Source organism: Lutra lutra, chromosome 8 (assembly GCF_902655055.1).
Source record: "Lutra lutra chromosome 8, mLutLut1.2, whole genome shotgun sequence".
Lineage (NCBI taxonomy): Eukaryota > Metazoa > Chordata > Mammalia > Carnivora > Mustelidae > Lutra > Lutra lutra.
In genome coordinates, this window is record NC_062285.1 from 81369166 (window position 1) to 81383415 (window position 14250).

Consider the following 14250-nt stretch of genomic DNA (forward strand, 5'->3'; position numbering starts at 1 on the left):
GATCACAAAAAAATCAGGTAAATATGATACCACTAGCAGGAACAACACATCTACAGACCAACCAGAAAGCAATGAACAAAAATGTCATGAGTAAGTCCCCACCTCTCAATAAATGCTTAAATGTAAACAGATTAAAATCTCCAATTAAAAGACACAGAATGGCTGAGAGGATAAAAAAAAAAAAAAAAAAAAAGATCCAACAACGTGCTGTCTTAAAGAGACTCACTTTAGGGGCACCTGGGTGGCTCAGTGGGTTAAAGCCTCTGCCTTCGGCTCAGGTCATGATCTAAGGGTCCTGGGATCAAGCCCCACATTGGGCTCTCTGCTCGGCAGGGAGCCTGCTCTCCCCTCCCCCCACCTGCCTCTCTGCCTACCTGTGATCTTTGTCTGTCAAATAAATAAATTTTAAAAAATAAATCAATAAAGAGACTCACGTTAGCCTGAAAGACACAATAGACTGAAAGGGAAGAAAAAAGACATTTCAAGGAAATGTTAACCCAGAAAAAATAGGAGTAGCAATACTTCTATGAGACAAAATAGACTTTAAAAATGGTAAAAAGAACAAAGAATATCTGTAATGAGAAAAGGATCATTACAGCAAGAAGATATAACAATTATGAATATTTATGCACCCCACACTGGAACGCCTACATACATAAAGCAAAAAACTAACAGAGCTATAAGAAGAAATAAAAGGTAATGCGGTGATAGCTGGGGACTTAATTCCCCACTGTCCACAACAGATAGATCATCCAGGGAAAGAATCAATATGGACACAACAAATTTGTACAACACTACAGAACAAATGGACCCAAGAGACATACAGAATAGTCTACCCAACAACAGCAGAATACACATTCATCTCAAGCACACAGAGAACATTTTCTAGGACAGACCACGCGAGGCCACAAAACGAGTCTTGGCAAATTCAAGAAGACTGAAATCATACCAAATATCTTCTCTGACCACAAGGACACAAACCTAGAAATCAGTAACAAGAGGAAAACTGGAAAATTCACAAACACAGGACGATTAAACAATAGCTTCCTGAACAACCAATGGATCAAAGAAAAAAATGAGAAAGAAAATAAAAAAGTTTCTTAGGACAAAAGGAAACACAACATAACAGAAATTGTGGGCTACAGCAAAAGCTGTTCTGATAGGCAAATTCACAGCACAAAGGCCTACATTAAGAAAGATCCCAAATAAAAAAGTTAAATCTACATCTTAGGAACTAGATAAAGAACAAACTGAACTCAAAGTTAGCAAAATAAAGGAAATAATACAGAGCAGAAACAAATCAAGTAGAGAAAAGGAAAACTACAGAAAAGATTAACCAAACTAAGAGTTGGTTCTCTGAAAAGTTACACGGGTTTTGGTAATGATTTGTTGAACAGGACACCTAAAGTATAAGCAATATGATCAAAACATAAATAAGTGGAGCTAGAAACTAAAAAGCTTCTGCACAGCAAAAGAAGCAACCAATAAAGTGAAAAGAGAAACTATGGAATGGGAAAAAATATTTGCAAACCATACATCTAATAAGAGGCTATATCCAAAATATATGAGGAAATCATATAACTCATTAGCAAACAAACAACTCAATTAAGAAATGGGCATTTGAATAAACATTTTAGCAAAGAAGATATATGAAAGGTCAATGGGTACATGAAAACATGCTCAACATCACTAGGCATCAGGGAAATGCAATTCAAACCACGATGAGATAATCACCCCATGCCTGTTAGAATGGCCACCAACAAAAAGACAAGAAAGAAATGCTGGCATAGATGTGGAGAAAAAGGAACTCTAGTGCACTGTTGATGAGAATGTAAATTGGTGTAGCCACTGTGGAAAACAGTATGGGGAATCCTTAAAAAATTAAAAAAAGAATTTCCATAATATCCAGCAATTCTACTTCTGGAAATATATCTGAACGAAATGAAAAGATTAACTTAAAAAAAAAATGCCACATATTCGCTGCAGTATTATTTACAACAGCCAAGACATGGAAACAACCTAAGTGACCATCAATGGATGACTAGATAAATAAGTTGTTTTATATGCAACATGTTTATATATACAACATAGATGTTGTATATACACACATCTTTATAATGAAATATCAGTCAGCCATAAAAAAGAAGGAAATCCTACCAATGGCAGCAACATGGATGGACCTTGAAGGCATATGCTAAGTGAAATAAGAGACAAACACTGTGTGTTCTCACTTATATGTAGAAGTTTTAAAACAAAAACACATCACCAGACTCACAGAAAAACAGATCAGACTTGTTACCAGAGGCAGGGGGTGGGAGGACAGGGAATCAGAGGAACGGAATCAAAAGACACCAACTTTCAGTTATAAGATAAATAACAATTAGGGATTATATGTCCAACATGATGACTATAGCTAACACTGTTGTACGATATACAGGAGATTTGTTAAGAGTGTAAACTGTGTGAGTTCCAATCACAAGAAGAACATTTTTTCTTTTTTCTTGTCTTCTCATTGTATCTATAACGAGAAGATGGATGTTGTTTCAACATATGGTGGTAATAATTTCACAATATATGTAAGTCAAACCATCTTGCAGTATGCCTTAAACTTATATAGTGATGTATGTCAATCATTTCTCAATAAAACTGGGGGGAGGGGGAAGCAGGGATATTTTTATACTGTAGGTGAGAAGATAAAGGTCTAAGCATATAAATTCCCTTTTTCCCAAACCAAACTACCATTTCCTACAGTGTACATTATCTTAAAGTTTTTAAATGAGAGGGGCGCCTGGGTGGCTCAGTGGGTTAAGCCTCTGCCTTCGGCTCAGGTCATGATCTCAGGGTCCTGGGATCCAGTCCCACAGCGGGCTCTCTGCTGAGCAGGGAGCCTCCTTCCCCCTATCTCTCTGCCTGCCTCTCTGACTACTTGTGATCTCTCTCTCTTTCTGTGTCAAATAAATAAAATCTTTAAAAAAGAAAAAAGTTTTTAAGTGAGAAAGTGTTAGGAATGCTACAGAAAACGGGTACATATTTACGTTGTTAGTCTTCAAGCAGAAAGAGAGATGCAAGTGCCGAAAATAACCGAATACTCTATTTCTAGAAAGGATACACTACAAATAAAATGATCTCAGAAGCAGGAAGAGGATATTCCAAGGAAACAGGAGAAATGCACTTTTAGCAAGCCTTCAAGAACAAGTCGTACTCTAGGTTGTTTTAAATGTAATCATGTATAAAGTTAGAAGGATTAACTTTATGAGCTTTGGAGTCTCATCCAAATTCATGTTGCACATTCACACATATACACACGCACATGTGGTGGGGAGGATTCAAATAAATACGTATTCTCTCAATTTTATTTATCACTTTATATCTGAGTAATTTTAAGAGACTCTAGGAAAAAGACATAGCTTATGAAATATAAATCTTTGAATGACTCAAACTGCCCTAACGTAAAATACTTAAAATCGAAGCATTTAAAAATAAAAAAAAAATTAAAAATGTAACTTTAAAATTCTAAAATACCAAATCCTTTGAGTAATTCAGTCTTTAATCCCTTGCTTCTGAAAGCATGAGAAAATGTGTAAAGACACTAGGAACTTTGGACAATTAAGGGGAGATGATAAACAATACTGGAGGAAAATTATTTAAGTGAATCCATCTGTTTTGTTCTGTAAAACTCTCTCAGCTTAATTTTAATTGAACAAGAAAGGAACCAGCATGTCTAATAAGTGCATGTCTCTTTTCTATGCCATCAGTAAAATGGAGAGCCCTAATATTTTTCCAAAAACAGACAATGTATCTATGTATGTAAAAAGAAATGCAAAACATCCCCCATATGTACACGGTGCCATAGTTGAAGTTCTTTCTCATTTCAAATTTTCTGCAGGAAAAACTCAGTCTAACTTGTAGGTGCAGAGAGATCTGTACTCACTGTAAGAGGACTGTAAGAATCTTATAAAAATTAAAAGAATCTGGGAAGGGTCTATAGCAAATGCAGTAAGTGTGAACTGGAGGAATTTTAAAAGCAGAATGACAAAGGCAGCTCTGCGTTGTCAGGGGCTCATAATAAAAACGCAAGATTAAAAATGTAAATTATATTTAAATATCCTGTTTTTATGCTTTAATCAAAGGACTCCTATGTGATTTTACCCAATATTTTATATTTACAATTGCATAATAATTGGGTTTATTTCAACGATTTAAATTAATGCTGATTGAACTAGAAGATACACTGTTTTACTTGACTTGTGCAAAGAACAGAGTTCATGAGCTCCTTCTGGAAGCAGGCCATTTACCTCTCAATGTTTATTCTCCATGCTTGCATCCCCCTACCTCTTTTGCCTATCGCTTCTTATCGCCTCCTCCAATTCCCTTCACACTTTATTTAGGTTCTGCTTCCTTATACTCTTTGCCACTTAAAGGGGCTTTCCCTGGCCCCCTTCCACAGAGGCAGCACAATGAACTCGTAAGACACAGCACACTTACTTAGTCCAATCAATATCAACACACCATCACTGCAGGAAAAACAAAGATTTCAAAACAGCAGAGCCCATCTGATAAGAAGAACTGTAACTGAATTTCAGCTCTTTTCAGGGCGCCTGGGTGGCTCAGTGGGTTAAGCATCTGCCTTCAGCTCAGGTCATGATCCCAGAGTCCTGGGATCAAGGCTTACATGGGGGGGGGTGTCTCTGCTTAGCGGGGAACCTGCTTCTCCCTCTGCCTCTGCTCTGCCTACATGTGCCCTTTCTGTCTCTCTGTCAAATAAATAAGAATTTCTACTCTTTGATTTTTTATGGGCTTTTTTCCCTCTCGGCAGACTTTCAGGGAGTTGCTTAGTTGAATTCAGCATACATAGGGTATAGGTTATTTTATAAACATTTAGCTCTCCTGCTAAAGACAGCACTCTAAATATGTCACAATGCAAAATCCCCTCCCAAGTAATCACGATGGGGATACCTTATGTACTTAATGGCAAGGATGGAGTGAGACTCTCACCATACCTGTTCTAATTTCTATCATCTGACCTTGGAGTATGTTACACAGATATTTTTTTTTTCTTTTACAGTTTGTTCCTTCTTCTTGGCTACAGTTTATGAATTGAAGAGTAGGACACAGAAAAATGAGGTTATTCTTTATACTTGTTCCATCACTTACTCTGTTATTTCCAGGGAATGCACTAACTATAATTTTCAGAATTTTTTTTTCTAAATTGACATGTAATTGACATGGCATGTTACTTTTAGGTAAACAGTGATTCAACATTTGCACACCACTTTTAGTATATGTGCTGCCACAACAAGCACAATTTTCAGCTTCTTGGCTTTACCATGTTGATTATTTTAATAATTTAAATTTTTTTACTTAAATGAAGAAACTAAGAGACACAAAACCAAAACCTTCCATTATCATGTACTTGCCCAAGGAAAGGACCAAAAAAATCCTAATTTTAAGTTACTTCAGTTTATTGTCCTCAGTTTTTTCTAGATAAAATCATTCGAACCAAAGAAAGGATTCAGGACTAACTGTGTGAGTTTGGGCAAGTTACTTTCTATGCCTGTTTCCTCAACTGAATCCTTTTCCCAAGCTACACAAGAACATAGAAAATTTAAATTCATATTTCATCCCTTGAGTTACATATTATTTTTGTCTAATATTTTAATTCTGCCCTTAAAAATTAAAAAGAAAGGGGTGCCTGGGTGGCTCAGTGGGTTAAAGCCTCTGCTTTCAGCTCAGGTCATGATCTCAGGGTCCTGGGATCGAGCCCCACGTCGGGCTCTCTGCTCAGTGGCGGGCCTGCTTCTTCCTCTCTCCCTCTCCGCCTGCCTCTCTGCCTACTTGTGATCACTGTCTGTCAAATACATAAATAAAAAAAAATTAAAAAAAAAAATCAGGGCACCTGGATGGCTCAGTCAGTTTAGTGTCTGACTCTTGCTTTCGGCTCAGGTCATGATCTCAGGGTCATGAGACTGAGCACCACACTGGGGTCTACCACACTGGGCATGATTAAGATTCTCTCCCTTTCTCTCTCTGCCCCTCCCCTGTTCATACTCTCTCTCTAAAAAAAAAAAAAAAAAAAAAAAAAAGTAAAATTTATTTTTAAATAAATAAAGTAAAAAGCAAAAATTAAAAAATACTTACAAATATAGAAATACTATGCTTTATGCATGTAATGTTTTTCTGATAAACTCATGGTTTCCAAATTTATACTAGGTCTCAGACCTCTTCTCTGCTACTACTTTTCTTTCTTAAATATATCCATCATAAACTCCTTCAGTTAAGATTTGGCAGGTGGTAAAGTTTTGATTTTCTGAAAATGTCTTAGTTCATTCCCATATTATTGTGAGATAGTTGTGCTAGATGTACAATTTCAGTCTGTTATATTCTCTCAGAACTTTGAGAAAGTGATTCTAGTGTGTTCTGATGCCCTTTAGACAGTTCTGCTCTCAGACTGACCTGTGTTCCCTGAAATTTCCTTTATCTTTGGCTGACTGTAATATAATATATATTTATACATATATATGTAATATATATATACATATATATTGTATTAGGTATTGTGTAGTTTTGCTATTTTGTCTCTATGTGTAAATTCTTTTTTTTTTCCCTTTACTATGTTCTCCTCAGAGTTTATATACTCTTATCCTCTACTTAAAGATAATGATGTTGCATTGGATCTTTTTTATAGTCTTCTATTTTTAAAGATCTTTTACATCTTCCTGTTTCTCATGTATGCCACATTCTGGATAATTTCTTCACATTCTCTGCTTCCCTAGTTTACTGTTCCTCCCTCTAGGAGTCCATTATTCCATTTAACCTATCCTATTTCCTTGATTACATTTCCAAAAGTTATATTTAGCTGCTCTGCAATCATGTCTTTTCTCATTGCTGTTACTTATTATGACCTCATATTTTTCTTTAAATATTTGCATATTTTAGAATTAAAATATGCAAATATTTTAGCATTTAAATATCTCAACCCTTTTAGAGATCTGTAAAGTTGCTTTTGTTTGTTGTTTGTTTCTAACTCATGGTAGTTTGTGTGTTTAGTGATGTTGGTTGCAAGCTCCAGTTTGAACTTGATATAAAGTCTTGTGGCTCTTAACTGGTGATGCTTTCTTTCAAAATTATTTGCATGTATTTTTTGTAGAGAGATAAGGGTTCTACTGACCTACTGACCTAGGACCACATTAGTGAACCTTTAAAGTCTCACATTTAATGTGGAATGCTCAAATTCATTTCCTCCACCTCAGTGGAGTCCTAGATGAGCCTCCATATTACTGAGGTAACCTGCATTTGCCCTCAGGGCTGCCCAGTATTTGCACACCTTGTATTGTTCTTGACCCTGACTGAAACCACAGTCCTACTTCTCTGGTCATCAGTAACTTCTAAGTTATAAGGCTTAAGGAACATCACCAAAGAGCAGAGGAGACCAGATAAGTCTTTGGAAAACCAAATTATTATTATTATTTTTAAAAGATTTTATTTATTTATTTGACAGAGTGAGATCACAAGTAGGCAGAGAGAGAGAGAGAGAGAGAGAGACACGACGAAGCAGGCTCCCTGCCAAGCAGAGAGCCCTATGCGGGACTCGATCCCAGGATCCTGCGATCATGACCTGAGCCAAAGGCAGAGGCTTAACCCACTAAGCCACCCAGCGCCCAAACCAAATTATTTTTAATGGTGTCTCTCAATGATGCAACCCAGCAATATCATACAGAGATTTAAGCAAAGTTATCACTTAAATGACTCAAAGAAACAGTCACCAACATAAAGTCGATGATCAAAGGGAAAGGAAAGTACTGAATTTTTTAGATGTGAGAAACAACAGAAGAGTTGTGCCTCTTTTAAAATGAAAAGTTTATATTTTAAGGTGATGTCCTGAAATATCAGTGGAATGAATGTCAGTACCACTTCTCTAACCCTCATAGACTCGTCGCCATTTTGAGGCGATGAGTTTCAGGCTGTGATGTGGTAGTTTGTAATAAATCCATGCTTCTTCAAGAAGAAAAAGAAAAATTGAATTTAAAAGGAAAAAAAAAAGTTTTCAAGGCAAAACAAGAGGGACTAGGTTCCCAGAGAGAGCAGAAAGAAGATACCCCCGAGAAGGGTGAGCCAAAGTCCTAGGAACTGTTCTTCCCTTCACAGCATTATTTACTGACCATTAGCATGGAGCAAAAGGTTAAGAATCTAGGCAAAGGATGCAGCTCTCAGGGAAGAAAGTCAGCAGAATGTTTAGCAATGTCACGAGGCTAATGACATGAAAACTGGAGTTTGGGACTGCCGCCATGGCAGCCAGAACGTGAATATCTAACAGCCCAGTGAGAAGGGGGTGCCTTTTCCCTGGAGCCATTTGGAAAATTCTTAAGCTGCTATAAAGGCAGAAGATTAAGAACATAAGCAGGAAGCTACTGGAAATCTCTTTAGAGTTTTCTACAGAGATCAGAGATGAAAACTTCAAGTCAGAACATTCCAAGAAGAAGAAGTCATAATAAATACCCCAGACTCTCAAGTGAGATTCTAGAAGGGGGCAATCTGGAAACAGAATCTGGTGAAAACTATATTCCAGTTTTGAGTCAGTACAGATTCTGATTAAATGGAGTATTCTTTATCTTAATCATTCACTTTCCTACCTGAAACTTCACTGCTTTTAATCTTTTTTTTTTTTTAAGATTTTATTTATTCATTTGACAGACAGAGATAACAAGTAGGCAGAGAGGCAGGCAGAGAGAGAGGAAGGGAAGCAGGCTCCCTGCTGAGCAGAGAGACTGGTGTGGGTCTCGAGCCCAGGACCCTGGGATCATGACCTGAGTCGAAGGCAGAGGCTTTAACCCACTTAGCCACACAGGTGCCCCTGCTCTTAATCTTGATAGCTAAACTCTTTTTGTCATAGATCTCTGGGCCTCACCTGCATATCTGTTTCCATCTCCCTTTATGCTTGCCAATTTTGCCACTCACCTAAAATCTTAAGTTCCTTAAGCTTTCTCTTAATGTGCCGGATCTTGTATCTCTTTTCTTCTCTTTCATTATTTAAAAGTCTTTCCTCTCTTCCTCATCACAGCCTTTAACATAATTTATGGTAATGGCTGCTGACCTGTATGCATTCCCCACTAGAGTGTAAGTGAGGATTCTGTGAAAGGAGGAAGTGGGTCTGGCTTAATCACTGCCATATTCCCAAAACTAGTTCAGGGTCTGAGATAGTGATTGCTTCACAAATATTTGTTGAATAAAGGATGCTGGAGGGAAGAGGGAAGCTGATGCATAGAAGTATATGGGCGGCACTGACACCGAGGTAGAAAACTCATGCAGTAGTCAGACTCAAGATCCCGGATGGGAGAAATCACCTCCACAATTTCATTCTGTAACAGCCTTTAGGGGAAAGAAAACCTCCTGCCCACTGTACTGGTGGGTCTTTTGGTTGTTGACTTGTGGGCTCTTCCAAATGGCTCTCAAAGATCCTGAACTGTATTTTCTCCAAATTTAAATACCTTTTCTTTTATGTGTGTGTGTGTGTGTGTGTGTATGACATAAAGAGTTTCTTTGAAAAAATTATAAAACCTAAAGTAAATGAAGCATTCCTTTGAACGCCAATAAATACCATACTCCTGAAAAATAACTTTAGTAAACACTAAAAATAAAACTGAAATCTCGGAAGTACATCACTAGCTTTTACATTATAAGATGATGCTTCCAGAGATTATCCTCAATGGTGACACCGATTTCCTACTCATCCAGTACGTTCAAGACAGGATATCTAGCATGGCAACCTTGGAAGAATCTGTATCATCCCATAAAGTGGAAATTTAAGGAACTAATTGGTTATGGAGGCTTTGTCTCTTTAGAACAGTCAAACCGGGGACGCCTGGGTGGCTCAGTTGGTTAAGCAGCTGCCTTCGGCTCAGGTCATGATCCCAGCGTCCTGGGATCGAGTCCCACATCGGGCTCCTTGCTTGGCAGGGAGCCTGCTTCTCCCTCTGCCTCTGCCTGCCACTCTGTCTGCCTGTGCTCACTCTCGCTTCTCTCTCTATGACAAATAAATAAATAAAATCTTTAAAAAAAAAAAAAAGAACAGTCAAACCGAACACATCTGAGTATTCACCCTCAGAATCTTGTTTTACCACTTAAGAGTTAACTCCATGACTGCACACTCAGTGAGTATGAACTCTTCTCCCAACAGAGTACTCACCTGGTCGATTTGGCTTTTTTGAGTTTACATGGTTAGCTGCAGAAACAGCATAGGTTGAAGTGAAGGATCTGCTTTTGGTGAGGGTCATCATCACTGGGTTATTCCAAGAATCGGGACTAACGGCACTATGAAGACAGAGCAGAAAGAAAAATGAATAAATTATTCGTCAATTACCGGGAAAGATCTTGCTAGAATGCAGTCACCATTTCCATAATTGGCTTGCCAATATGAGTCATGGTCTAGGTTCAGTGACAGGACCACTTTACTTCCAAATGAAATAATACATTATCTGAGCTCAGTTTCTGCTGCAGGGAGACAACATTGAGGCATCAAACATACTGGGTTGATAAAAGTGGAAAGAACTTTGCTACTTGTCCAGTTAGTAAGAACCAGGCCCTTCTTACTGTACTACTGTAATCATGTTCCTCTTAGATCTTCTAAACCTTGACAATTGTATTAGTTAAGATGCAGGGAACCTACATTAGTTATGAGTGCCATGATGCTCCTTTTATACTCTTTACTATTTATTATTCTTGGTGTATCTAAATTCAAAAATTAAGTGCTTATGAAATCATTCAAAGATGATATTCTTTGCAGTATTTTCTTATGAAAGAAAAGTTAGCAATAGGCTTTTGGCCTACAATTTCTTTTAGTGGCAATACCCTGCCAAGAAGGGATGATAAGCCAAATCTCCCTGTAAATATTGCTAACAATGGACCTGCTGATAAACACACAGACACTATTTACTGGGAGAAAGGTAATGGACACTGAGTCATCATCTAGGAAATGCTTTTATGAGGATATCCTTGGTTATTATTGTACATAAATCTGGAATTAATGGATCTATGGGAGAGGTTGGGGAGGAGAATGTTATACACCCATGCAATTAACGGCATATAACTTTTGAAGGTGTTCCAAATAAAAATTTATCTATATGCACTGCCCAAAACCTTATGTTAAATCTAAAACAGAATCTACAGAAATCTGAGGGAGAAAAGAATTCAAGAAGCCATGTTGACAATCGTGGAATGCTCCATGGGAAAAATGTTTGGTCTATGTTTTGTTAACGCCTGTGTGCTTTCAAACATTAATAAATTTGGCACTGGGTAAACTCTACGATTTGTGTGAGTCCAGTCTGACAATGTGACACTCTGCCAGTTTTATACTGGCACTATAAGCAGGCCGTATGTACCTGGTCTGTCTGTGCAGCTTACTATAAGTAACCCTGAAATTGATGGAATTATGGAGTCATGAGTGGTAGATATTTGTCATGTAAGATGTGAATCAATAGAATAATTTAAAGATGTTCCAGGACCAAAATGGTTTCCCCTGCTCAAGCAACATTATGCATGTGTTGCTTAGAATTCAGTATGTTAAATACATGCTAGAACATGTGCTAATGTGGAATAAAAGGACTTTCTTAGGGTGCTGCACTGTTTCATACCCCTTGAAGGGCAGAATGGTGAGCATGTGCTTTGCTATTGCCTATATCCTCTGATTACTAGTAAATTTAGAAATGAATCAGATCTATAACTGTGTTGAGTTCAATTTAACACTCTGACACATATATTACACCTCATTTCTTCTCTTCTCTTCTTTCCTTTTCATATTTTTCAACTGTTGACTCAGGTACTTAAAAACTTCAACTTCTCTCCTTACTCTACTAACAGTTTACAAAATAAATCATAAAAAAGACATCTGAAATACAGAATGAACTCCAGCAATTACCAAATACAATGAAGAAAACAAATAGTATTTGTTTCATATCCTTCTTGAAATCTCATTCTAGGCATTTCCGATTTGGAAACAATGAAATCAAATAAAACTTGGAATCTGGATAGATAACTACACTGTTTCCTTACAGTGCTGTTCCCTTTTAACTTCTTTTGAACGACTTATAAGATCTACTGTGAAAAAAATTTTCTGCAATATACGTGTGGCCTAGGAGTGTTAATTTCTTAGTACATAATACAATGAGGAGGTATTGCTTTTCTATGTAGACTCTTAAAAGATCTTAAATATTAACTGCATTTTATTGCATTTATATATTTATTAATATCATAAAAAGTTCTATTATGAAGCCTAGCCTGAAAAATGCCTATTCCTCTTTTAATAAAAACATTTAAAGTATGTTAATTTTGAAAAGTTTTATAAAATACAATAGAGTACCTTAAATACAGGGGGAATTATATATTCCTTCTTAATATAATATTAATTTATTAAAATACATATTAACAAAACGATAACAATGTATTATGTATATGTAGATACATGTCTATGTGTATGTATATGTGCATTATAATTTCCTGGCATTTTAGAATATATTGCTTTCTGTGATCATTGCAACAGTTTTCAGCTTTGTATTGACCCTCACCTTTTGGATTCCTGTTTAGATCTCATGAATATGTGTGTAATAATTCGGGTTTATAGCCAAAAGTAGCTTAGGGAAACCTTTACTTGGTCACCTCATTCTGAAAAAGGGAAAATTTTCTATAGGTCTGCCGTGGAAGATCTCAATCCCCTTCCACAAAAGTAGATATGATAATCTTAGTTCTACTGGTAACAACTTCATCCTATGTCTGAAAAGTCTTACCAGATCCCCTAAGTTTTTGGTTGTTGATGTTTGTTTTTCAACCAAGTTTACAGCTTCCTTTCTGCCTATTATATAGAGAAAGGGCTCAGTTCCAAAGCTGAGTTGGAATGACTAGATTATGATTTATTTCAGACTTTTTGATTTATCTCAAGCCCTTTTTTTTTGAAGCACCCACCGGTATGCTTCTACCTAATGCTTCTACCTCTCCACTTTGCCATAGTTCCCTTCTCCTAAGGATTCCCTGCAGTGGGTACGGAGGCTCAGACAAGGACCTGTTTCTCAGGACATACATATCCGAGTGGCAGGGCCAAGTCCTTCTGATCCTTAGTCTAGTGTCCTTTCTACGTGGCTGTAGTTAAAACTACCCAGGAGTCAATCAGCCAGCTAAATACTAAAGGACATGTAAGCTGAGGGCTGTGCCTAATTTTCACTTCCCACTCTTGTTCTTTTGATCACTGCAGTCCTCAAAGTCCTCAATAGAAAGATACACAGGAGGAAAGGAAGAAACAAAAGGGTTGAAAGGGAAAAAAACTACAAGAGCTAAACCTCTAATTAGTTTTGAAATCAATCAATCTCCTAAGTGGAGGTTTTTTTTTTTTTTTTTTTTTAAAGATTTTATTTATTTATTTATTTGACAGACAGAGATCACAAGTAGGCAGAGAGGCAGGCAGAGAGAGAGAGAGAGGAGGAAGCAGGCTCCCTGCGGAGCAGAGAGCCCGACGTGGGGCTCGATCCCAGGACCCTGGGATCATGACCTGAGCTGAAGGCAGAGGCTTTAACCCACTGAGCCACCCAGGTGCCCCCTAAGTGGAGGTTTTAACTTTGGTTTACACTCAGGGCTGGAGATAATCTGTGGCTACCTTTCCACTGTTTTCCCCATGACTAAGGGTCAGTCAAAACCAGCTGTATTTAATGGTAGTACTATTGCCACTTACATACGGTTTTCCCTCCAAATCTCTTCAGAATGAATTTCTTTTCTTCATAATGGTGAAAATTTGCATCATTTTCAGATTTTATAATTAGGACATTTATAGGACTGTGAGATAAGAGAATAGACAGGGGAAAAATGTATACTCAGGCAAGACTGCTGTATTTCTTGGACAAAGAAAATGAGTGGGGTTAGATGCTCTTCCTTATCTATTTTGAAAATATTTGATTATGAGTATTTATTTCATCAAGCAGGATGACAGGATCCCTGGGAGTTAAGCTCATAAAAGTTCTTGAAATTCTCCTCATGATAATTTCTATTACAGTCCCTAATGTCATTTAACTAAGAAGAAAAAGTATGAGAAATGAAATTTGACCAGAAGTAACAAACCATTACAGAAAGAAAGGAGACATTTATGCACAAATGGATTTTTTGGCAGAGTCACTGTATTTTAAGAAAATCATGGAGCACTAACTATTCTATGACAGAAATCTTGGCAAGGTGTGTTGGTAAAAACAGCCTCTCTAAAGATATATGCTGAGAACA

The 14250-nt window shown here is 37.2% G+C and overlaps 1 protein-coding gene across 2 annotated transcripts in view; it reads right to left on the reverse strand.

Moving 5' to 3' along the window:
• The window catches only part of PDE3A (phosphodiesterase 3A), a 326716-nt gene that overhangs the window by 47480 nt on the left and 264986 nt on the right, over positions 1-14250 (reverse strand). For both annotated transcript variants that reach the window (XM_047741639.1, XM_047741638.1), the window contains exon 5: positions 10184-10308. In XM_047741639.1, the coding sequence (XP_047597595.1) occupies positions 10184-10308 (125 nt within the window). The remainder of the gene's footprint in view (positions 1-10183; positions 10309-14250) is intronic.